A 24,466-nucleotide genomic window follows, 5' to 3' on the forward strand; every position below is an offset into this window, starting at 1 on the left:
TCTGCTATCTCCTGTTAAATCCTAAACGTTTTGGTCACAAACCACGGAATCGACTTCATGACTCGCTAATGGGTCAAGACCCACAGTTCGAAAAAACAACTTGTCTGAAGATCTAGTCTCAGTCCCAATCACGGTGCATTTCTGCTTTCTCCTTCTCAAAGGCCTGCCGACCCCACTTAACCCCGTGGTGTCGTCTGAGACTGGTGTCGTCAAGACCCCTGAGAGGAGATTTATCCTTGATTCTGGCTGGATGGGGGTCCTGGGCCCTGACCCTGTAGCCAGCAAGTTGCCTGAACCTTCCAGGTTAACCACATCAGAGTCCCGCCTGTCCCGCCAGTGAGTGGGCCAGATGTCCTGATAGGGTTTTTCAGGTTTTCCTGGAATTCTGAAGGCTGTGCCGTGGTTCCAGCATGTGCTAAGGGGTCCTTGAGGCTGTCCTTCTAGACACTCTCTTGCTTGATTGAGGCCTGGGGTATTACTGTGTGTCCTGTACCTCTCTGACGCTCGTCGGCCTTTCTATCCCCTGAGCTGATCACAGTGTCCTGGAACAACACTCTCCCAGGCCTCGCTGGACCCCAGTCTTCTCCTAATGGCCAATAACGTCTTTGGAGACAGAAGTTGAGGCCGGCTCACTGTCTGGACTCCATGGGTCACCCCCCGGCTGAGCGGCCCTTCAGACCCTCCGATGGCCAGACCTCATCCCTTATGTCCTTATTAAAGCGTCAGCAGGTCTTGCCTTCCCTCCCACATCCTATGTCCAGAAAGCTGGGAAAGTAGACAAAAGCCCCTCATCTCCGAGAATCACCCCACTCACTCACGGTTCAAGATCAAGTAACAAACGGAACCATCAACTGCACGCCAGGAATTATGCCGGGCGCCTCATCCATCCTTCAAACGCCTCCCGCATGTCTGCTTGCCGGTGCTGCTCGTCCCTTCCTCACTGGGACTGGGGCGCAGCATTTAGGAGGGGAGCCCGCCAAAATACACGAACGCAGATACCGGGCAGAATCGTGACAGATGGTGACTAGTGCCATAGGGAAACAGGTTGTGACAGTGAGGGGGACCACTCAGACAGGGTGACCAGCTCTGAGGTCACATTCGAGTGGCGACCTTAAGAATGACGACTGATGGGGTGCCTGGGCGGCTCAGTCAGTTGGGCGTCCGACTCTTGGTTTCAGTTCGGGTCATGATCTCACAGTTTGTGAGTTCAAGCCCTACACTGGGCTCTGTGCTGACCGCATGGAGCCGGCTTGAGATTTCTCTCACGCTCGCTCTCAGCCCCTCCCCGGCTTTCTCTCTCTCTCTCTCTCTCCCTTGAAAAATAAATATATAAACATAATAATTTAAAAAGTGATGCCTGGGTATGTGGCAGCTGGTGGTGAAGTGCCCCAGGCAGAAGGTCCTGAGGTAGGAAGTAATCTGTGGGGTCTGGAACATGGATGGAACCCTAAGTAGAGTGAGGAGGGGAAAGGGTGCACGCCATGAGGTCAGAGCGGTGGGCAGAAACCCCGCCATAGGAGCCGCATCCCGCGGATGTGCTAAGGAAGGTGCATTTCATCTCAGAGCCACGGAAACCGATCAGACGCTTTTAAGTAAGACATTGACGTGACCTGACCCTATTTCAGAAGTTACCTCTGGCTGCGATGCCAAGAAAAGATGGCGGGCGAGGGGCAGGGGTAAGTGCAGAGCCATCTGGCCGTGCAGGTGAAGCCAGCCTGGACTCAAGCTAACAAATCTCTGGCTGAGGGAAGGGAAACTGAGTATCAGCGCCTTTGCAGCTATGAAATGATGGAGTCAGAATTCAAACCCAAGACTTCTCCCTCCCAACAGTCACACTTTCTTCATCCTTTACGATACTCATCACTTCTATTAAGTGTCTCTTTACCCCTGACAACATGGTCTGTGGGGATCATTACCCCCATTTTACTTTCAAATATGCCACACGGTATTATTAACTGTAGTCATTATGCCATACATGATCCCCATGACTTATTTACTATATAACTTATACCTATATAACTTATTTGTACCTTTTGACTCCTTTTACCCATTTTACCCACCCCCTATCTCCCACCTCTGGCAACTACCAATCTGTGCTCTGTACCTATGAGCTTGTTTTTTGTTTGGTTGGGGTTTTTTTTTTTTTAATGTTTTTTAATGTTTATTTTTGAGAGAGAGAGAGAGAGAGAGAGCACAAGTGGGGGAGGGGCAGAGAGAGAGAGAGAGAATCTGAAACAGGCTCCAGTCTCTGAGCTGTCAGCACAGAGCCCAACGTGGGGCTCGAACTTGGGAATGGTGAGATCATGACCCGAGCTGAAGCTGGACACTTAACTGAGCCACCCAGGCACCCCAGGCTGGGTTTTTTTGTTGCTTAGATTTCACATATAAGTGCACTCATATGGTATTTGTCTAATGCCCTCAAGATCCATCCATTTGTTGCAAATGGCAAGGTTTCATTCTTTTTTTATGGCCGAATAATATTCCATTGTGTGTATAAATTTTTTTTTCAACGTTTATTTATTTTTGAGACAGAGAGAGACAGAGCATGAACAGGGGAGGGGCAGAGAGAGAGGGAGACACAGAATCTGAAACAGGCTGCAGGCTCTGAGCGGTCAGCACAGAGCCCGACGCGGGGGCTCGAACTCACGGGCCGTGAGATCATGACCTGAGCCGAAGTCGGACGCTTAACCGACCGAGCCACCCAGGCGCCCCTTCCATTGTGTGTATAATACCACATCTTTATCCATTCCTCCATGAACCCTTAAGTTGTTTCCATGAACAGGGGGTGTATTTCTTTGAGTTAATGTTTTCCTTTCCTTGGGACAAATACCCAGAAGTGGGACTTCTAGTTCTAATTTTTTGAGAAACCTCCATACTGTTTTCCACAGTGGCTGCACCAATCTACATTCCCGCCAAGACTTCCTTTTCTTAAAAAAAAAAAAATCTTCCAAAATTATTCTGAGTTTAGTATTCACGTTAATTTCTAATGCTATCATATTAATAAGCGTCCTTAATTTAAATTTAAAAAAATTTACTGAGACTAAATTCACACCACATACAATTAATTAACATTTTAATTTACTTTTTTTAAAGAGTGCCATTTAACAAACTTTTAATGTTTATTTATTTTGAGAGAGGAGGGGGAGGGGCAGAGAGAGAGAGAATCCCAAGCAGGCTTTGCACTGTTAGCGAAGAGCCAGATACAAGGCTCGATCTCACGAACTGTGAGATTATGACCTGAGCTAAAATCAAGATCATGACCTGAGCTAAAACCGACTGAGCTACCCAGGCGCCCTTAATTAACCTTTTTTATTTAAAAAAAAAATTTTTTTTTAACATTTATTTATTTTTGAGACAGGGAGAGACAGCATGAATGGGGGAGGGTCAGAGAGAGAGGGAAACACAGAATCTGAAACAGGCTCCAGGCTCTGAGCTGTCAGCACAGAGCCCGACGCGGGGCTCAAACTCACGGACCGCAAGATCATGACCTGAGCCGAAGTTGGATGCTTAACCAACTGAGCCACCCAGGCGCCCCTAATTAACCTTTTTTAAAGTGTACAATTCAGTAGTATTCAGTGTACTCACAATGTTGGGCAACCACTATCTCTCTCTGGTTCCAAAACTTCTTCTTCACCCCATGAAACAACCCATACCTAAGCAACCTTGCCCCATCCCCACCCCACCCCTTTCCCTAGTAACCGCTAATCTGTCCCTAGGGGGTTGTTTGCTCTCCATATATATCATACAAAAGACATCGTATAATTTGTGACCTTTTGGGTCTGGCTTCTCTCAGAATAACTTTTCAAGGTTTCCCCAAGTTGTCACACGTATCCGGACTTTGTTCCTTTTTACGGCCAAATAGTACAGTGTTGTATATACGTACGACAGTTTATCTGTTCATTCATCTATGGACATTTGGGTTGTTTCCACCTTTTGGCTACTATGAATAACGCTGCTATAGACATTCACGTACAAGTTTCTGGGCGGACGTATGTTTTCACTTCTCTCGGGGCGATGGCATTGGTGCGTCATGTGTTCCTGTGTTGAATTTTTTGAGGAACCCGCCAAGCTATTTCCCGCAGCGGTGGTGTTAGTTTACATACTAACAATCGAGCTGGGTGCCTGTTTCTCCACATCCTCACCAACACTTGTTGTTTTCTATTTTCTTCTATTTTTTTTTTCTGTTTGTTTTTGAGAGAGAGAGAGCATGAACGGGGAAGGGGCAGAGAGCAAGGGGGAAAGAGGCTCTGGAGGGGACTCTGAGCTGTCAGCACAGAGCCCAGTGGGGAGCTCAAACTCACCAACCATGAGCTCATGATCTGAGCCCAAGTCAGACACTGAACCAACTAAGCCACGCAGGCGCCCCTCTAGTTTCTTGATTTAAGCCATCCTAGTGGGTGTGAGGTGGTATTTCACTGTGGTTATAATCTGCATTTCCTTAATGAGCAACGAAACTAGAAAAATACAGAAAATTAATTTAAAATGATAAAAATTAATAAAACCAAGAGTTGGTTCTTAGAAAAGGTAAAATTGACAGAGATTTTGCTCTCTCTCCCTCTTTTTTTTCCCTTAGTCAGTTTGGCTAAACATTTGTCAATTTTTTTTTACCTTTTCCAGGAACCCGCTTGTAGTCTTATTGATTTTCTCCATTTTTTTTTTCTATTTTCGATTTCATTTATTTCCACTCTTATCTTTATTATGTCCTTCCCTTGGCTTGCTTTAGGTTTAGTTTGCTTTTCTCTTTCTAGTTTCTTTTTATTTTTTATTTTGAAAGAGAGAGAGAGAAAGTGGGGGAGAGGGGCAGAGGGAGAGGGAGAGAGAATCCTAAGCAGGCTCCATACTCGGTGCAGAGCCTGACTCGGGGCTCGATCCCACGACCCGGGGATCATGACCTGAGCCAAAATCAAGAGTCGGATGTTCAACGGGCTGAGCCACCCAGGCACCCCTCGTTCTAGTTTCCTAAGGTAAAAGTTTAGGTTATCGACTTGAAATCTTTCTTCTTTTCTTTTAATTTTTTTTAATGTTTTATTTGTTTTTGAGAGAGAGAGAGAGAGAGAGAGAGATTGAGAGCAGGGGAGGGGCAGAGAGAGAGAGGGAGACACAGAATCCGAAGCAGGCTCCAGGCTCCGAGCTGCCAGCACAGAGCCCGACGTGGGGCTCGAACCCACGAATCGTGAGATCATGACCTGAGCCAAGTCGGACGCTTAACCAACTGAGCCACCCAGGAGCCCCTCTTTCTTCTTTTCTAATACACACATTTACACCTATAAATTTCCCTGGAAGTGCTGCTCGAGTTGCATCCCATAAACTCACACATGTTCTGTTTTTGCCTTCATTCATCTTAAGGTATTTCTAATTTCGCCTCAGATTTCTCCTTCGACCCACTGAGGAGTGAACTTTTTTATTTCCACCTATTTGTGAACTTCCCAACAGTCCTTCTGTTATATTAATTTGTAATTTAATTCCACTGTGGTTGGAGAGCAAACTTCGCGTGATTTCAATCCTCTTAAATTTCTCGAGGCTTGTTTTACACCCTAGCATATGGTCTATCCTGGAGAATGTTCCATGTGCCCTTGAGAAAAAGTGTGTATCCTGCTGTTGGGTGGAATCTTCTTTAGCTATATCTGTTAGGTCTAATTGGTTTGCAGGCGTCCGATATTTTACTTCCTTACTGATCTTCTGCCTCGTTGTTCTGTTACTGAAGGTAGGTACCGACGTCTGCAACCATTATTTTGAATGGCTTGCTTTCCCTTAAATTCTGTGTCTGCTCCAAATTTTGTTGTGAGAAGCATATGTATTTACAATAATTTCATCTTCTTGATAAACCCTTTTATCATTATAAATGTCCTTCTTGTCTTGAATAATAGTGTTTGCCTCCTTAATAGCTATTTTGTCGCAAACTTGCATAGCTACTCTAGCTCTCTGTCGGTAACTCTGCGTGGCATCTTTTTACTTTAAACTTTCTTGTGTCTCTGAATCTAAAGGAAACAGCACGCAGTCTGATCACGTTTTTAAATCTATTCTGCCGATCTCCGCCTTTGATTGGGCTGTTTGCCCCATTTACATCCAATGTAATTACTGAGAAGGTAGAATTTATGTCTGCCATTTTGCTATTTTTTTCCCATGTCTTATGGGGTTCTTTGTTGTTCTCTTCTATTTCTCGATTCCTGCCTTCTTTTGTTTAGATATTTTCTAGTACCAAAATAATAATAATAATAATAATAATAAAATTAAAAAATAAAATAAATAATACAGTTTGGGGGGGTGCCTGGGTGGCTCAGTAGGTTAAGGGTCTGACTTTGGCTCAGGTCACGATCTCACAGGTTTGTGGGTTCAAGTTCTGCGTCAGGCTCTGTGCTGACAGCTCAGAGCCTGGAGCCTGCTTTGGATTCTGCGTCTCCCTCTCTCTTTGTCCTTTCCCCCGTTCACACTCTGTCTCTCTCTCTCTCTCTCAAAAATAAACATTAAAAAATAGTAATAATATAGTTTGGATAAATCCTGAGTTAATTTTAGTAGCGTACAAAAACTTTGCTTGAGTACAGCTCCATTTCTTCCCACACCTTTGTACTATTATTGTCATAGAAATCTCACCTCTACGCCTTACAAGCCTGCCAACACAGTTTTGTAATTATTGCTTTATGCAGTTGCCTTTTATTTATTTTTTTTAAATAATAGGCTTGAGATTTTATTTTATTTTAAAGTAGGCTCCACGCCCAAAGTGGAGCTTGAACTCACAACCGCGAGCTCTCCCGACTGAGCCAGCCAGGTGCCCCTGAAATTTTATTTTTAAGCAATCTCTACACCCAACGTGGGGCTCAAACTCATGACCCTGAGATCAAGAGCTGGGTGGTCTGACTAAGCCAGGCTCCTCTATGCAGTTGCCTTTTAATGGCAAAAAAAAAAAAAAAAAAAAAAAGCGTTACAAATGAAAATGTTTATACTTTCATAATACCTACGCAGTTACCCTTGTTGGTGTTCTTTGTGTGCATTCAAGTTACCATCTAGTGTACGTTTATTTCAGCTTGCAGAGCCCCCTGGAGTATTCCTCATAGAGCAAGCCTGCTAACGACGAATTGTCTCTCTTTACTGGAGAGGTCTTCATTTCCCTTTGTTTTGGGAGAGCACAATGTTTTGATCCATTTTCATCCAAAGCCTAACTACAGTGGGGAGAAGGTGGCCCAGTGGGCAGGTGACCTTATCCTTATGTCTTTTCTCTGGGCTTAGATTTAACCTGGCTCCACCAACGTACTAGCTGTGTGACCTTGGACAGGTCACGTCACTTCTCTGTGCCTTAGTTTCCTCGTATATAAAATGGAGATACCAATGAGACAGTGCTCCAAAGTGTTGCAGGACTCAGGACTTGCAAAGCCCTTGGGGCTGATGTGAGCCCACAGCCCTAGCTGTTGGGTCATTTGCCAAACAAAAACAACAGGGGGGTGGGCAGAGAAAGGAAGGAGCATTCTAGCCACCTCCAGGGCTCTCGAAGTTTCTCTTTGATGAATGCCACCTGTTTTTCCTACAAGATACTAGGCTCATCAGAGGCAGCCCGGAAGCTGGCAGGGGCAACTGTAGAACCATGACAATGAAGGAAACCCACCCCCTGGGGCGCCTGGGCGGCTCAGTCGGTTAAGCATCCGACTTTGGCTCAGGTCATGATCTCACAGTTCGCGGGCCCGAGCCCCATGTCGGGCTCTGGGCAGACAGCTCAGAGCCTAGAGCCTGCTCCAGATTCTGTGTCTGCCTCTCTCTGCCCCTCTCCCACTCACACTCTGTCTCTCTCAAAAAAAAAATAAACAGTAAAAATGTTTCTTTTGAAGGAAACCCATCCCGTGTTGTAAATTACCCGTGACTAAGACCACCGGCAAAACCCATTCTTGTGGTCTTGGGATACTGCACGGGCCTGGAGAGCCTGTGATGGCAGCCAGCCAGGATGGGCCCATCAACAGCATCTGCTGGGCAGCACCGCTGGACCACTCCCAAGACCCAGGGCGAGTCCCCAAGGACACCTACAAAGCTCCCAGGAGGTAGAGGCTTGCCTCCACTCTGCCGCCACCGGGTCCAGCCCCCACTGCCCTCCTTCCGTGGGCCAGCCCCTCCCCACTTCCCCCAGCCGGCCCCACTCTGGCCCCTTCCTCCCTCCGAATCAAATGACACCGATGACTCATGCCTCGAGGAAGGCCATTTATTTCCAAGATATAGACTATACTTTTAAGACAGGACTTTTCAGAAGCAGGAAATCTTAGTTGTCGCCTAGAGAGGTGTGTCAAGGACACAGTGAAAGGAGACATGCGCACGTGGGGCCAGAGGCTTTTCCAACACTGTTACAACACTTTTTTAAATGAGCAAAACATCTTTAAAAATCCTTATAAATTCTTTATAATATGTTACACATTTAGAGACAATATTTACAGTAAAAGGGTGGGGGGGGGGAAGAGAAATCTACTTTACAGCAAATCTTTGCATAAAACAAGAAGACTGATAGACGTGGCAGTGAGGTTCACAACCCCACCTGGGCTTCCCTGGGGTAAGTGAGGGCGTGTGTGGGGAGGCCTGGTGGTCTGAGGTCTATTTACAACGTGTGGGGAGAAGAGGGGGCTGGGTCCCGCCCATCCTGAAGGAACAGCCCAGCTCAGACCCCATAAATCAGTGTGTGTGTGTGTGTGTGTTTGTGTATGAGTGAGTGAGAGAGAGAGAGAGAGAGAGAGACACCAGGGATGTTCACTACACCCCCTCCTAAATAGAAGGTGGGGGGGTCTGTGTGCCTGAATTGTGGAAGCAGCAGGCACAGCTGGAAGAACAAAGAGAGGGACAAGGGAGATCTAGCAGGGGGTACCCTGGACCCTCCCAAAACTGGGGAATCGGCAGCCAGCTCCCATGGTCAACACGCTTAGTGAGGGTGGTTTAGAGGTTGGCAAAAAGTTGGTGAGGGGAACAACCCTGGTAGGAGTCTCAGTTCCGCCTCTGTGGAGTGGCCCTAACTTCCTTCTCTGGCTCTGACAAGCGGCAGGGGCAGGATCCCTGGATGCACCGAAGGCGGGAGGGGTGGGGGTGGGGGGCTGCTGTATGTGGTGGGGTTGGGCAACAAGGGGCAGGAGAGGCAGAAGTTGCTACTGGAAACACCTTCTGACAGTGACTAGCACACTCGCACACATACCCCCTCCGCCCATGGACACGATGACCCTACATCACCTCCCCACCTTAGCTAGGAGCCAAGAGCTAATGGAGAGGCACGGAGGAAAGAAGCGAAGAACCAGCATCACCCCGGGTCTTTCCTTTAGTCCGGGACTGAGACTCGGGAGGGGGGTGGTTCCCTATCCACACCCCATGGCCAACAAGGGTCTCTAAGTGCAGACCCCCAGAGGGCCCACTCTGTCACAGAGCTCCAGCAGCCTGTCCCCTCTCCTCTCCCCACTCCTCTTACCTCCGGGGTGTCCCCCTCCCTCCCGCTCCCGCTCCCGCTCCCACTCCCTGTCCCAGCCGGGGCCTTCTCGTCTGCCCGCCCCCTACCGATCCCGCACACAAACTAGAGACGCGGCCTGCAGCGCCAGATGCACCGGGGACAAGAGAGGGGGGGCAAGCCAGAGAAGACTGGGGTAGAGGGACCGGCGCGGGGCGGGGGGCTGGTCACAGACACTGATGGAGGCGGGAGGCGGCCGAGCGGCGCGGAGGCTGGCTCTGCAGGGCCCCCGGGTCCCCGGGCGGCAGCGAGGCCGCGGACGACGGCGCCCGGGCCTTGGTGGACTCCAGGCTGCTGAGGCCCGAGTCCTTGTTGTCGCTGTGCGCCCGAGGGCCCGCGGGCTCCGGGGCGCCGCCCCCGCCCAGCTCCTTCCACTCGTTGAAGTTGAGGTCGGTCAGCGGGCTCTGCACCACCACCGTGTGGCGCCGCCAGCTGCTCCGGCGCCGCCGCGTCTCCGGCGACAGCGGCCGCCGCAGCCGCACGGCGAGCATATCGTCGGCGGTGCCGCGGAGGCGCAGCCGCAGAGCCTCGATGCGCGACGGCCGCGAGCCCAGCGCCGCCACCGCCGCGGCCGCCGGGGGGCGCAGCGACTCCTGGCTGCTGGACGAGGCCGAGCCCGGCGGCTCGGCGGCCCGGGGGCCGCCCCGCCCCGCGCCCGCGCCCTCGCCGTCCGGGCGGCTGCGGGACAGGCGGCGGCGCGCCAGGGTGTCGCAGGGCATGAGGCGGTGCGAGCTGAAGGAGGGCCGGCGCGCCGGGCGCCCCCCGGGCCCCGCGCCGGCCTCCGTGTCCGTCTCCACGTGGCTCAGCTCGCTGCGCTCGTCGTCCGCCTCGTCCCCCGCGCCCGGCCGCCGGCCCCCGGCGCCCGAGCACACGCTGCGGTCCATGGTGGACAGGGTGGAGTAGCCCGAGACGATGGAGCGCGTGTCCGCGGCCGGTCGCTCGTCCGGCGCCGCCGGGGGGGCTGAGGCGCCCCGGGGCCTCGGAGGCGGCTGCGCCCGGCAGCGGCCCCTCCGGCTGGTCCCGCGCCCCCGGCGCCGGCGCCCCCGCCTCGGGCTTGTGCGCCTCCTGCTCCGAGTCGTCGTCGGTGCTGCTGCCCAGTCCCCGCGCCTCCCGCCGCTTCTTCCGCTTGCGGTTGACCGCCGAGATGAAGGAGATCGCCAGCATCTCCCGGGCGTACGGCTCCTTCTTGGGGGCCCACGAGCCCTGCGCGGGAGACAGGTCAGCATGCAGGAGGCGCCCCCGCACCGCGGCAGGTCCCAAGCCGGCCCCGCTCCCCCACCCCCACCCACCCTCCCCGGCGTCCTAAGCCCTTCCTCCCTGATGGCTGTCCCAGTGGGAGCGTCCCTACCCAGCCGGGAGCCGGCGAGACGCGGCCCCCCTCAATATCCCAGTCCCCTCCGGTACCCACTCTGGTCTCAATCCAGACTCTCGGCTCCTTCCTGTGAGCTGGGGCCTGGTCCCTCACCTCCGCCCCAACGTCCACTCCATTCCCCAAGCCCAGCGCTAGATTAATCCTTGCAGACACAGCTCTGGTGATAATAGCCTCTCAACAGTGAATACACTTGACAGTTTGAACCCATTTAATATATACCAGCCCCGGTTATAGTCACCAGAGCCTGGCAGGGACGTCTCTCCCCCCATGGCTTCTACCCCTTCCATCTCCACTCACTCCCACCTGGGAAACCTGCCTTTCCACCTAGGCAGTAGGTATGGGCCTCTCCAGGGCAACGGGCCCAAGTTCACTTCCCCTTCCCACTACAGCCCACTGCATTTCAGCCATCCCACCGGGGCCCCCACCCACAGTCCCCAACCCCACATCAATCTGGCCGGCTCGGCTGCCAGAAGGGGCTACCCAGTTCTGAACAGTCTGAACGATCGGATTGAAGGCGCCCCCAAACAGTGATTTCCAACCCCACGCGGGGCAACTTCCTGCTGCACTGTCACTGCTAAGTCCTGTGAGTGTTTTCTGGTCCTGTCCTTCCGTGATGCCCCAGCAGAGCCCACGGGGACCCTCACGGGCCAACACCAAACTATCTCTTGAGCTCCAGAACTCTTCTTCCAATGGCAAATCCATCTCTAGCAAAGTGTCTGTAGGCACCTGAAACTCACCTATCTACAACTACTACACTAGGCTCCCTACACCTGCCCCAAACGACCTGCATTCATGTTCCCCACCTTCAGGTGGTTCCCTGCCTCCTTCTCCTTCCCTGCTGCTTCTCAGTTTTCCTGAAGTGACTCCCAAAGCCAGCTCATCCTCACCATCCTCTGTCCAGGCCCTTGCTCTGCCTTTTCTGGGTCTTTCTGCCATCTCCTGATAGGGGTCCCTGCCTCCAGCCTTGCCTTACCCCAGTCCCCCCTCCTCTAGAGCAGTCAGTCCTTCTAGGCAAGGCAGGAATCTGATCACCTCCAGACTCTGCAGGGCCCCCCACCTCCCCCAGGATGAAGCCCAGACACAGGGCCCTTTACAACCTGTTGCCCGCTTTGCCAGCCCTCCCTACCCTAACCGCAACCCTTCACTCTGGCGATGCCCACCTGCCACACTGACTTGCCCTGAGCCACCACCGCCCCCTCTCCCTGCCCGTCTATTGCCGTATGAGCTCTTAGCCCTCTTCCTAGGCCCAGCTCAAATATGGCATCCTCTGTACAGCCACCTCTCAGCCCTCCCATGGCCTTTGAAAACACACCTACACCTGCTCTTCTCCCATCGGAATAGCTCTGTTTCCACATCATCTGTATCACACTCAGAGTTCCTTGAGAGCAAGGTCTGTGGCCTCTTTGTGTGTGTGTCCATGACTCCTAGTGCAGTGCCCGCACATAACAGGTGCTCACTAAACGTTAAGTGACTGGGGGCGCCTGGGTGGCTCAGTCCGTTGAGCATCCAACTCTTGATTTCAGCTCAGGTCATGATCTCACTCTATGAGTTCAAGCTCAGCTTCGGGCTCTACACTGACAGTACAGAGCCTGCTTGGGATTCTCTCTTTCCCTCGCTCTCTGCCCCCACCCCCAAACATACATACATACATACATAAATGTTAAGTGAATGGACAAATGGGTGAATGCAGTCCCCTCAACACAGAAGGCCGTGCATAAGCACAGGCTGAAACTGGTCCCCCTGCTGGGCTGGAATGACCTGCCCTGTGACCCCTTCTCACAGGTCACCTCCTGTTTCAGCCACGGTATAATAATGGAGACACAGAGATGCCTCGTGTGGCCACCGCATCCTATGTACTCTCTCTCACATCAGCTGGTTCTGAGGAAGCTAAAGCATGTCAGGGAGTCAGGATTCATAGGCATGCGGCTCCTGGGCCACGGCGGTCAATGCTGCACGGCTCCAGAAGGCAATCCCCGGAGTTGTGCGATCTGGCAGTTCTGCTCTGATCAACCTGAGGCACAGGGTAGCCAGTGCCACGGTCTTTTCTGGCCAGTGCTCTCTGAGGCGCTTGTGAGGCCACTAGGACCATCTGATCAAATTATCCTCTCATCCCAGCTAGTTACAGAAGCAGAGCAGTCATAATGGTCACTTCCAGGAATGTAGAGGTCGGTACATTCACATAAAGGCCAAGGCGTCAGCCCAGGAGAGGCTACGGGAAACCAGGGGGCTAGCAGGAGCGATGGGTGGGCTAGATTCAGGTCACTATAATGAACTTGCTCCCTGCCGTAGAAGTCTTATGACGGAGTGAGCTCCCCGTCCCCCCAGGCACACTGCGTGTCAGGCACACTGGGCTCGCTGGGACCTGGCCAGTGCTTAGAGACCCGGACAGACATGAGTCCAGTTCAATCACCAGAGTTTAGTGATTTCACCCACTACTATGAACAGAATTGTGTCCCCTTCCCCAAATTCGTATGCTGACGCCCTACCCCCCAGTGGGATAGTATTTGGAGATGGGGCCTTTGGGAGGTAATGAGGTCATGCCCTTGTGGTGGCATTAGTGCTCTTATAGAAAGAGACACCGGAGAGCTTTCTCTATTGTAATCTCTCTTTGCTGTATGAGGACACAGCAAGAAGGCGGCCATGTACAAGACAGAAAGAGAGCTCTCACCAGAAACTGACCATGCTGACCCCTTGATCTTGGACATCTAGCCTCAAGAACTGTGAGAAAAAATGGGGCGCCTGGGCGGCTCAGTCGGTTAAGCGTCTGACTTCAGCTCAGGTCATGATCTCACAGTTCATGAGTTCGAGCCCCGAGTCGAGCTCCGTGCTGACAACTCAGAGCCCGGAGCCTGCTTCGGATTCTGCGTCTCCCTGTCTCTGCCCCTGGCCCGCTCTCAAGAGACATTCGGTCTCTGTCTCTCTCAAAAGTAAACATGAAAAAATATATAATAATAAAAGAACTGTGAGAAAATAAATTTCTCTCATTTAAGCCATCCAGTCTGTGGTATTTTGTTATGGCAGCCAGAGCTAAGACACCAACCCCCTTGGCCATCAAGCTCTACATCCTTGCCTGATGGGTTCTGTCTCAGAGGGCAGGCCCTGGACGGCGAGTAGCTGGCTGTGAGAGCTGGTTCAAAACACCAGCTTCAGGTTCATTGATTTTCTCAGTTGTTTTCAATTTCATTGATTTATCCTCTTATCTTTATTATTTCCTTCCTTCTGCCTGCTTTGGGCCCTCCAAAAAGAATATTAAGTACAGCAGACATACTTGTGGCTATAAGAAGAAATATTACACTTCATTGACAGGTGAGCAGCTGAGGATCAGAAAAGGGGTTAAACAACTTGCCTGATGTCCTGAAGCTAAGTGGTGGAGGCAGGACTCAGACCCAGGACTGTCTGTGCTTTTTTTCTTTCTTTTTAATTTTTAAATTATTTATTTTGAGAGAGAGCGCGAGTGGGGGGAGGGGCAGAGAGAGACAGGGAGACAGAGAATCCCAAGCAGGCGCTAACAGCACGGAACCCAACACGGGCCTCGATCTCATGAGCCGTGAGATCATGACCTGAGCCGAAATCAAGAGTCGGACCCTTAATCGACTGAGCCACCCAGGCACCGCGGACTGTGCGCTTTTAGCCACTGGGAACACTGCCCCTGGCCACCTGGTCGCTTAACTCCCAGGCCGGATCCTTCTACTCCACCAGATGCCTCACCCAGCACGGCCACGGTGAGTGACTTCTCTGCTTACCACGGTACCCACAGTACCTCCTACTTTCCTTCCCTGTGACCAGCAACTTCCTCAGCATCCAACGGCAATTCTCCCCATTCCCTTGGCCAAAATCAAGAAGTGGGACGGCTTAAGCAGGGAGAAAGCTTCAGAATTGCTTTGGCACTTACCTTGGACTTGGCTGGACTGCAGGTGGTAGAATCTGTTGGTGAGAGAGAGAAATACAAAGGAAAGTTAAATCGGGGCAGGAGAAGGCTGCCTTGTGAACACGATTCCCTCTCCCCGGAGGCTTCAGGAACCAGGGAGTTCAGACATCTGAGCTCTCCCCAGGTGTTGGGAGTGTGATGGGCTTCTGGTGTCATTTCCCATGGCCCAGGGACGGTATTGATGGCAATCACCACTTCCTTTCGAGGTAGGAAGTGACGTCAAGGCTGCCAGTTGTGAGACCCTCATTTGTCAGGGTCAAGGGCAAGGAGGGTTTCTCTTTGGGCCTAGGTCCTCTCCCCTCCCCTCCTGTCCCTGTTACTCTGAAGCACTAGAGAGAAAATGCCAAATATCAGGCGCAGTCCACGGAAACCACAATGAAACACAGCGAATCACAGATGCTCTGGAGAAATGGAGACCACACAGTGCACAGACAAGGGGGCGCCCTACCTCCACCCTCACCACCACCCCCACTTCCGGGACAGGAGGAAGAAGAGGGACCCTGTGAATGATGGCGTCGAGGGGCAGACACCAAGTAGGTGGGACCCAGGAGGCAGAGGGCGCTGGTGACTAGGGCCTTGATAGGCTCCGCCTCCAGACTCCTGGTCCATCTGCCTTCCTGGGGGCAAGGCCCTGTTTATCACCAGAGTTACGAGAACGAGTAAAATCATTACATCAGTAGGACTGGGGTCCCGCTCCTTTAAGATCACTGGGGGTGGAGAAGGAACCACAACCAAATCCTGGCAGTGTCCTCTCCAGGACCGGGGAGGGGGTAAGCTGATCTAAGGACCTCCCGGGGTCTGACGGGGCAGTGGGCAGGCACAGTTAATCCACACTCTCTGGCAAGCAAGTGAGTCCTCCTCCCCACCCCTCCCCTGCACACGGTGAGAGGAGCAGATGGCCAACCACACAGTGACACACACGAGGCAGGGGAGCGGCAGCAGGTGATTAGAAGAAACGGGGGGCTCCTCTCTGCCATCCCCACCCACCTTGTCCCCTGGCTCCCTCCTCAGCCTGCCTCTTGTAACTAGGGGTGCTGCGCTAGGCCTCTGTCAGAGACAGGAGCCTTCATGAAGGGCGGCCCGCCCACAGGGCGGGAGAAGTTAATGCCTTGGGCAGAGGGGCTGCTCTGCTATGAGAGTCTACGGCCCTGAAACAGGACTTAGGGGCTGAGTGACCAGGGGCTCTGGTTTCAGAAGCGGGAAGAGTCAGCCCTCGGAGCCCACCAAGGCAGGAGCTGCAGTTATAGAGAGGCTTCTGAGAGTGACATCACTCGTGTCCCGCAGGCTGGGTCCCCCTACCAGCCAAGCCTCCCCCTGTCCAGATAACCGGAGGTGACCGGGTTCAGCACAGAGAAAAGCCCAGAGTCTGGGGACCGCGACAGAGGTGAGGGAGCAGTCATGCGGTGCCCAGACTTCCCGGCAAGGGGCCAGGATCTGGCTCCGACAAATGCCTCCTTCCTCCTGAGAAGGGGCTTTCAGATGGGAGGGCTAGGGTGGGGGTATGTTGTTCACAAGTGGGGGTAGCCGGTATGTCAAGGGTGAGGTGCTCACAGCCCGGGACCTTTCTGCCTGCCCCTCGGGCCTGCCCAGCCTTCTTATAATCACCCGCCACTGTTAGTGACCGAGGCCGCAAATGCCACACTGTACCCTTTAAATCTCCAACAGGTCCGCTGGAGGAGGGGAAGGGGAGAAGAGAGAGGCAGGGTTCAGGGGCGGGAGGAGAGCACAGGGAGAAGAGAGAAGGGGGCAGAGGGGTGCAAGGAGAAAAGGAAGAAAAATTAAAAAGAGGAACATGCCCAGAAGGACACAGCCCATGAGAAATAAAAAGCTTAGGAAGGAAACCAGTGAAGGAGGGCGAACAAAGCCCCTACCCAGCCCGGGGAGGGGCAGCTGAGCAGACAAGGAAGCGGGCCCACAGGCAAGCCAGACCTCCCCAGAGTGGAGAAGGCCCTGCCACAGCCCGGGTCTCTGTGGTGGGGGCAGGGAAGGGCCCCGCTGGGGCAGAGCAGGGAAGCTGGGCGTCTGGCCAGGCATCTGGGACCCTTGGGAATGTGAATCCCACCCCCACTCCCACCCGTTCCCAAGCCCCTGCACTCACCTGAACCTGGGTCACCAGGGGGCACTGTCCTGCCAATGTTAGGCAGGAGGTACTCAATGTTGGGCACTGACTGAGGCTCCTTGTCATCCACAGGAGTCTGCAAACAGGAGGAGGGTCAGCCAGCATGTCCTCAGATGGCTGGACCGTGGATCCCGCAAAACGGGGTAACCTGAGGCAGGGCCCATGACTCCTCCATCAGATTGGGGCTCACCAACTGTCTCTCTCATCAGCCAGGCACTCTTGAAGGCAGGTCCTACACGTACCCCATTAGACTGTTTCGTGCCTTCTCCAACACCTTGACTGAACCCCAAAGGCCGGAGCTGTGTCTCCACCATCAGATTGGATCTTTCTAAGATCTATATCCTCCACATAAGACTGGAAGGTGGAGTCTGCCTTTGCTACTGGACTCAGTTTCCTTAGAGTGGCTTATACCTCCCCCCTTAGACTGGGGACTCATGAAGGCAAGGATTGTGTCTCCCATTAGACTGGAGGCTCCTGAGAAGAGGGCCTATGTTTCCTCCATCAGACTGGGAAGCCCCAAGGGCAGGGACCTTCCCCTGCTTGAGTCTTACTGCCTGCCCCCTCCCGGCCCCCAGCCTGAGATGCAGGCCCACCTCAGACCAGACCCACTCCACCCTCCCTCTGCATCACTTACTCTCTCTCCCTTGTCCTCGTCATCGCTGAAGAACCAGTCTGACTGCAGAGGAGACAAAAGGAAGTGGTGAAACTCAGCGTGGGAAGGGGCTGAGGGAAGACGGAGACACGGGCTCTGGACCTGCACAGTCCAGAGGACTCCACTCAGACGCCATATGGAATGGGGCGGGAGAAGGTCCTCCCTCTTCTCAACAACCCCCAGGCTGGCCTGGTCACTGGATGTTCCCAAGGGAACATGGATTCCCAGGACCAAACCCCACAGACTATGAGAAACCCTTGAGGAGAGAAAAGGCTGGACCCCAGTGCTGGAGGGAAATGCAGCCTGGAATGGGAAGGGCTGAGGATTGATGGAGGGCCAGTTCAGGAAAAGCTTCTCCGCCTGTTTTTCACTAGATATTGTCCAGAACACATCTCTGGGGCTCGCTCCCAACCGCAAGCCAGAAGCGGGGACAGCAGTGCCATCTAGCGCAGGCTGGGTCCACTGCAGAGAGAAGGCCCACCTGTTGCGGCAGCCAGAAGAGCCCTGGGCACCACATTAGCTACTGGGGTTGCCACTCTCTCCCCCAGCCAGAAGACAGAAGTGCCGGGAGGGAAATGTTAGGAGGTTCCTTGAGGGGCAGGCAGGAAAGAGTTTTCACATAAATGCCAAACAGGATAGAAAATAAAGTAAAAATCTGATTCGTAAGTATGTTTTGTGAAATCTGAGAATCTTAAGGATAAAACCCTAAAAGTTTTCTGGAGGAAAAAAAAGGTTGCTTACAAATGAGCATCAGCTGTAACTAGAACTTTCAGCAGCAGCAGCAGACATAAGAAGATAAGTAGTATTTTCCTGTATTGCTGGATTACAAACGCAGGAATTTTGAGCCTAGAATTTTATACCCTGCTAAACTCTCAGCTGAGTGTGAACTAAAGCTACTTGAAGACATCAGAAAGCTTGCTGCACAAAGATTCTCTTAACTGTGTATAGGAGCACAGTTAAGAAATGACCCCGGGGTGGAGTGACCAGCTCGGAGAGGTCAGGATGAATGTCCACGGTCGATCCAAGCAAGGATACTCATATACACATACAACTGTACACACACAAAGTATATCCATGACACTGTGGATTTCGAACACAGAGGGAGAAACCGGTGATGGGTGACAGTACACTAAGGCACTTGGTTTTTAGATGTGGTGGAAGGAAGACAATGGATATTGATGAGCTTTAGGAATAATCAGTGAGAGTGAAGCATAAGTATGGGCTGTTATAATTGTATAATTAAACACAGATTGGGCTTTATACATTGTGTGATTTTCTTTTCTTTTTTTTTTTAATTTATTTTGAGAGAGCGAGAGCGAGCGTGGGAGGGGCGGAGAGAGGGAGAGACAGAATCCCAAGCAGGCTTCACACGCTGTCAGCACTCGGGGCTTTAACTCATGAACCGTGAGATCATGACCTGAGCAGAGATCAAGCTGGATGCTTAACCAAGCAGCCACCCAGGCTCCCCTAAATTATGTAATTTTCATATCGGGAAAACAAAAATCAATCCATCGAAAGCAAGGTAGGACAGATGGAAAAGAAATAAAATGAAAATGGGGTAAACAAAAAATGACACTTAAGACGGCAGAGAGAAGTCCCAACAACACAGAAATTGGAATCAATGAGTTAAGCTCACTGGTCGAAAGTTAACACACACAGAATATTAGGGGCGCCTGGCTGGCTCAGTTGCAAGTGTGCAACTCGATCTCAGACTCATGAGTTCGAGCCCCACATTGGGCATTACTTAAAAAAAAAATACTGTTTGTTGAAAAATAAATAAATACAGTAAGACAGGGAACGTGGATTGAAAGGATACGTATTGCCCAATCAGACTGGGTAATTATGGCGGGAGCAAAGTGGGGTCAGGGATGAAGGGGGAAACAAGGAGACTTGCAGGTTGATTATGACCATGTGCCATGAACCTCAGTTATTATTCGTCACAATCTGGCATATTATTAACTCAAATAAGTGGCAAAGGAGAGCAACAAGAAAGAGAAGAGAGGATAAGAAATAACGCAAGATCGAAAGTCAGTCTTCTCGGGCTCAAGTCCACCTCAGGTAAATGACTTCTTTGAGTCTATTTACTTATCTGTAAAATGGGCCTAACAGGAGTATCTACTTCTAAAATTGTGGTGAGAAGGAACATGAAATCCGGTATGGCTATTATAAGAAACTAGAAATACCAAGTGTGGATGAGGATGTGGGGAAAAGGGAACTGTCACACACTGTTGGTGGGAATGTAAATTGGTGCGGCCACTATGGAAACCAGCACGGAGGTTCCTCAAAAAATTAAAAATAGAACTACCCTACGATCCAGGAATGTCTGGGTGGCTCCGTCAGTTAAGCATCCGACTCTTGACCTCTGCTCAGGTCCATGACCTCACAGTTCGTGGGTTCCAGTCCCGAGTCAGTCTCTGCACGGACAGCGTGGAGCCTACTTGGGATTCTCTCTCTCTGTCCCTGCCCCTACTTGTGCTTTCTCTCTCTGTCTCTCTCTCTCAAAATAAACAAATAAACTTAAAAAAAAAAAAAAAAAAAAAAGAGCTAGACTATAATCTAGCAATTCTGCTTCTGGGTATTTATCTGAAGAAAACAAAAACACCAAGGAGAGATATCTGCACCCTTTTGTTCATTGCAGCACATTATCTACAACAACTAAGACACGGAAGTGGCCTGAGTGCCCACTGATGGAAGAATGGGTCAAGAAGATGTGGCGTGTATATAAAATGGAATACAACTCAGCCACTGAAAGAAGGAAATCTTGCCATCTGTGACCACATGGATGGACCCTGAAGGTACCACGCATGCTAAATGAAACAAGTCACACAGAGAAAGACAAGTACCGTATGCTCTCACACGTGGAATCTAAAACAAACAGATAGACGCAATCCAGGCTCATAGGTACAGAAAACAGGCTGGGGTGGGGCCGGGAGTGGGGGGTGGGCAAAGGGGGTGAAGGGGGTCAAAAGGTACAAACTTCCAGTTGCAAAATAAATAAGTCGCGGGGACGTAGCCTAGAGCATGATGACTGTGGTTAACAATACTGCATTGTGTTTTTGAAAGTTACTAAGAGAACAAGACTGAAAAATTCTCATGGCCAGAGAAGCAATTGTAACTATGTACGGTGACGGTATATGTATAGCGCTGATCATCTCACGGATATATACAAATACTGAATGGTCGTGTTGTTACACGTGAAACTAATCTCATGTCAATTATACCCTCCGCTTAAACATTTCAAAAATAATGAAATACCGTGTGTAAAATATTTAGTACAACACATTGCTAATGTACAATGAATGTTAGCCATCATTAAGAAAAAGTGCAGTCCCCAGAGACGGGCTGAATAGAGGGAGCCCTAAGAAGCCCAGCCTTTAATTCGGTTTGGAGGTACCCAAAAGTGCTGTGGGAGCCCAGAAGCTTCCGGGTAGCCCAGAGTTTTCTGGAAGAATTCACGCTAGCTGGTGCCACCCTGCTTTTGCACATCCCTGTGCCTGGAACGCTTTCTCCCTGCTCTGAATGGCTAAATTCCTCCGGGTGTCGTAAGACAGTTAAACTCGCCCCTGACTACGCTCCCAGCCCTATAGCCGGGGCAGGGTTAGGTCCTTCCATGGGCTTCCCTGGCGATAGCCCAGAGAATGAAGAAATGACATCTTCACTGAGGCACTGCTCCTTCACAGCAGGGCCTGGGTTCCAGTCACCTCTGCATCCCAGCACCTGCACCTGCCTCTGGGATGCCGATGAGGTCAATAATGGTGGTCGCTAATTCATATAACACCTCTTACCCGCTAAGTGGCATTTTAAGTGCTTCACGGACATTAACGCATGTAACCCTCACAATTACCGTGTGAGGTGAGCATTATTATCATCTCCACTTTACAGATGAGGAAACTGAGGCAAAAAGAGGGTAAGTCCCTTGTTTAAGGCCCCACAGCATGTAAGGAGCAGAGCCAGAGTTGAACTTCAAGCAGGCGGGCTCCAGAGCCAGTGCCCTCAACTGCTACCTCAGCGGTTCTCAAGCGGGGTGCCTCTGCCTCCCGTCCCCGGGGGCGGGGGGGGGGCATTTGGGAAAGTCGGCAGACATTTTCAGTTGTCACGACTGGAGGGAAGCTCCTGGCATCTAGCCAGAGATGTTCCTAACCATCCTGCACTACACAGGACAGAGCCCCACAAAGAATCATCTGGCCCCAAAGGTCACTAGTGCGGAGGCTGAGAGATCCCAGTGTATGCAGAGCGGCAATCATGTTCGAACAAATGCCTTGACGTGGTCTTTGGGTTGCAGCTGACTTAGTAAACATGGGAATGAGCTGGTTGGTGACTTGCCACTGGGAGGACAGGAGCCCCGGGTAGGGAGGCCAGGTGATGGCCGCAAAGTCACCCACGACCTGCAGCCATCCGCTGACGGGCCAGGGGCTCAGAGCCAGAGTCAGAGAAGTCTCTGCCGAGGTCCGATCCTGCCTGGGCCCGTGACTCCAGGGGCTCCGGGGGCCACGTGTTAGACTGGGGAGCTGAAATTTTCCAAGGGATAAGTTTTCCCAGACTAAGGGAAATGTTGGAATGAGAACAGGCTTTGACGTTCCCTCCCAAGGCTCAGAGCCCTGACCACCCAGTGGAGGAAGGAAATAAACGGGCAAGGCCAGTCGGCATGACCAAAGTCTACCCCACTGCCTCACGTCACCGACCCTGGCCGGCCAAGCCAGCTCTAGGATGGACCCCGGAGTCTGGCCTCCCAGCAGGGGCCGAGGAAAGCACCAACTTTGGTCAGACAAAGCTGGCTTACAATCCTGGGGCTGCCACTTATAAGCTGCGTGACTTTGAGCAAGTCACTTTGCTTCTCTGAGCACCGGTTTCCTCATCTGTAAAATGGGAGTAACATGACCTGGTTTCCCTTCCCTAAAGTATCTGTGACGTTGCAGACGCTGAGGACCCCATTCCGCTGGCCAGCTGCCAGTCTTATTTCTCCTGGCAGGAGGGGGTTGGGTTCCATCCACAGGCAGATTTGGAAATGGGAAATCTGTGATTTTTTTTTTTTTTCTTGAAAATCTAGGATTTATAAAAGCATCCCTTAGGGCCCCAGAAGGGGGAGGCGCTGCCCTGAGTTTAGCTCTAGAGGACCAAAGCCTCCTGCGCCCTCTGCTGGCCGCTCTAGGTTCTCATCCCATCCTGGACAATAACTAGACTCCTTAGACACAACAGGGCTTGTGGTGCTTCTGGGAGCCATGAGAAGCGGGGAGACCAGCCCAAGACATACAGAGGACAAGTGCAGGATCCTTCTTAGCCCTTGCTCCGCCCTGCCTCATCTGTGTCCCCTCCCCGGGCATCACCATTTGCTCCCCCAAGCCTCAGTGGGGCGGCAAGGCAGAGCTCTGCCCCTGCTCCCTACACCCATCTGCGTGTTTCTACCAGGACACTTTTCCTGGGGCCCCCTTCTGAACGTGCCCCTGCATTCACCCCTAGGCTGTCCAACCCAGCAGCACTTTCCCTGACCCTCCTCTGCCCTCTGACCCTCACCCTCATCTTAGAAGCTCAGGAGCCTCCTGATTCTCCTGCTGGGAATGGAACATTCTAGAAAGACAGGGATTCTAGGATCCATTCCTGTTTGGTCCGGAAACGCAGCCCATCGCTTCGGAAGGGCATGTGCCATCCCAGGAGCATTTGCTGAAGCTGCCTCACCCTCTACTGAGCACATCCGCCCAGGCGAGCAGGAGCGAAATGCCCAGGGGGACATGGCCTCCGCCTGGAGTGGCTGCTTACGTGCTGGATCAGCGTCTCCACGATCTTATAGCGATCAGGCATGTGGGTCACCATGTCCGCCATGTTGTCCTCAGACGTCCTCACCAGCGTCGGCCCGAAGACCAGGGCCAGGTTCCTGGGCTCCATCTGGGCAGGGGAGGAAAGCAGGTCAGCATCAACACTCCATAAGCTCTGACCTCCAGTCCCCCAGACCTCCCTCACCCCAGGCCCCTCAGGCCCACGGCCCATCCTGAGCTATGCCTGGCTTAGGGGATGGACACCTCCTTGCTGGGTAAGGCAATGCCTCGCAAGGCCAGATTTCAGCCTCGCTCATCCCCAGGCCTAGCAGCCGAGAGCAGTGCCCAGCCTGCTCACCCATACCGTGCTAACAGTGACAGATGCCAGAATAGGGACCTGCTGGAGGTTCTAAGGGTATTTTAAAACTGGGAGCATTCCTATAGCTCCATTCATTTTTGCAGAACCAGAAAATACAGAGGTCTGATTAGAAAAACATAATGTGGCATGAGAGACTGGTTTAGTCTGTAGAGGGAGCAACGCTTGATTTTAAGGTTATGAGTTTGAGCCCCATGTTGGGTGTAGAGATTACTTAAAATATTTTTTAAAAAAGGAAAAAAAAAAAAAAGAAAAATGCAATGCAAGGGATTTGAGCTAAATCCGAGGATAGATTTCCATCAGACACAGAGGGACTGTGGCTCTCTGCCTCTGCGAGACCCTTCAGAAACTCCGGAGATGGCCCTCCGGGGAAGAAGCACTGGCTGGCATGGAAGGGTCGGGGGGGGGGGGGGGGGACAGAGTGACTCCGGAGGAGGGTGTGCCTAGAGGGCCTTGGGATTATCTGACCTGGAAGAGTCTAGAATATGCTGAAAGGACCCTATATGCCTCCTTCCCCCACATTCCATGCCAGAGTCCCCCCACCTTGTTTTTCTCCGAGTGGTCAGCAATGGTCTTCAGATGGCCCACGAGGAATTTGAGAGTCTCATAGTAGTGTCCTGGGAGATCCCGGATCTGGGCGGGAGCGAGAAGGGGCATGGGGCTGTGATGGCCTCCCCATCTCCCCAGCACACCCCACAGGGGCTCCCACCGCCATACTTCCGGGGTCTGGAAACCACCTTCTAGCCAGCCCCCTTGGAGAGATGGAGAAACAGAGGCCCAGAGCGGAGAAGGGCGTCTCCAAGGTCACAGAG

At 52.1% G+C, this 24,466-nt stretch overlaps 1 protein-coding gene across 1 annotated transcript in view; it reads right to left on the reverse strand.

Moving 5' to 3' along the window:
- Positions 1-8,168: 8,168 nt before the first annotated feature.
- The window catches only part of ARHGAP23 (Rho GTPase activating protein 23), a 71,948-nt gene continuing 55,650 nt past the window's right edge, over positions 8,169-24,466 (reverse strand). Inside the window, 7 exon segments of the mRNA XM_053893360.1 lie at positions 8,169-10,416; positions 10,418-10,660; positions 14,722-14,753; positions 16,856-16,952; positions 17,511-17,552; positions 23,283-23,408; positions 24,198-24,287. Coding sequence (XP_053749335.1) covers positions 9,625-10,416; positions 10,418-10,660; positions 14,722-14,753; positions 16,856-16,952; positions 17,511-17,552; positions 23,283-23,408; positions 24,198-24,287 — 1,422 coding nt within the window. The 3' untranslated portion in view covers positions 8,169-9,624.

Source organism: Panthera pardus, unplaced genomic scaffold (assembly GCF_024362965.1).
Source record: "Panthera pardus isolate Hobbes unplaced genomic scaffold, ASM2436296v1 HiC_scaffold_3, whole genome shotgun sequence".
NCBI lineage: Eukaryota > Metazoa > Chordata > Mammalia > Carnivora > Felidae > Panthera > Panthera pardus.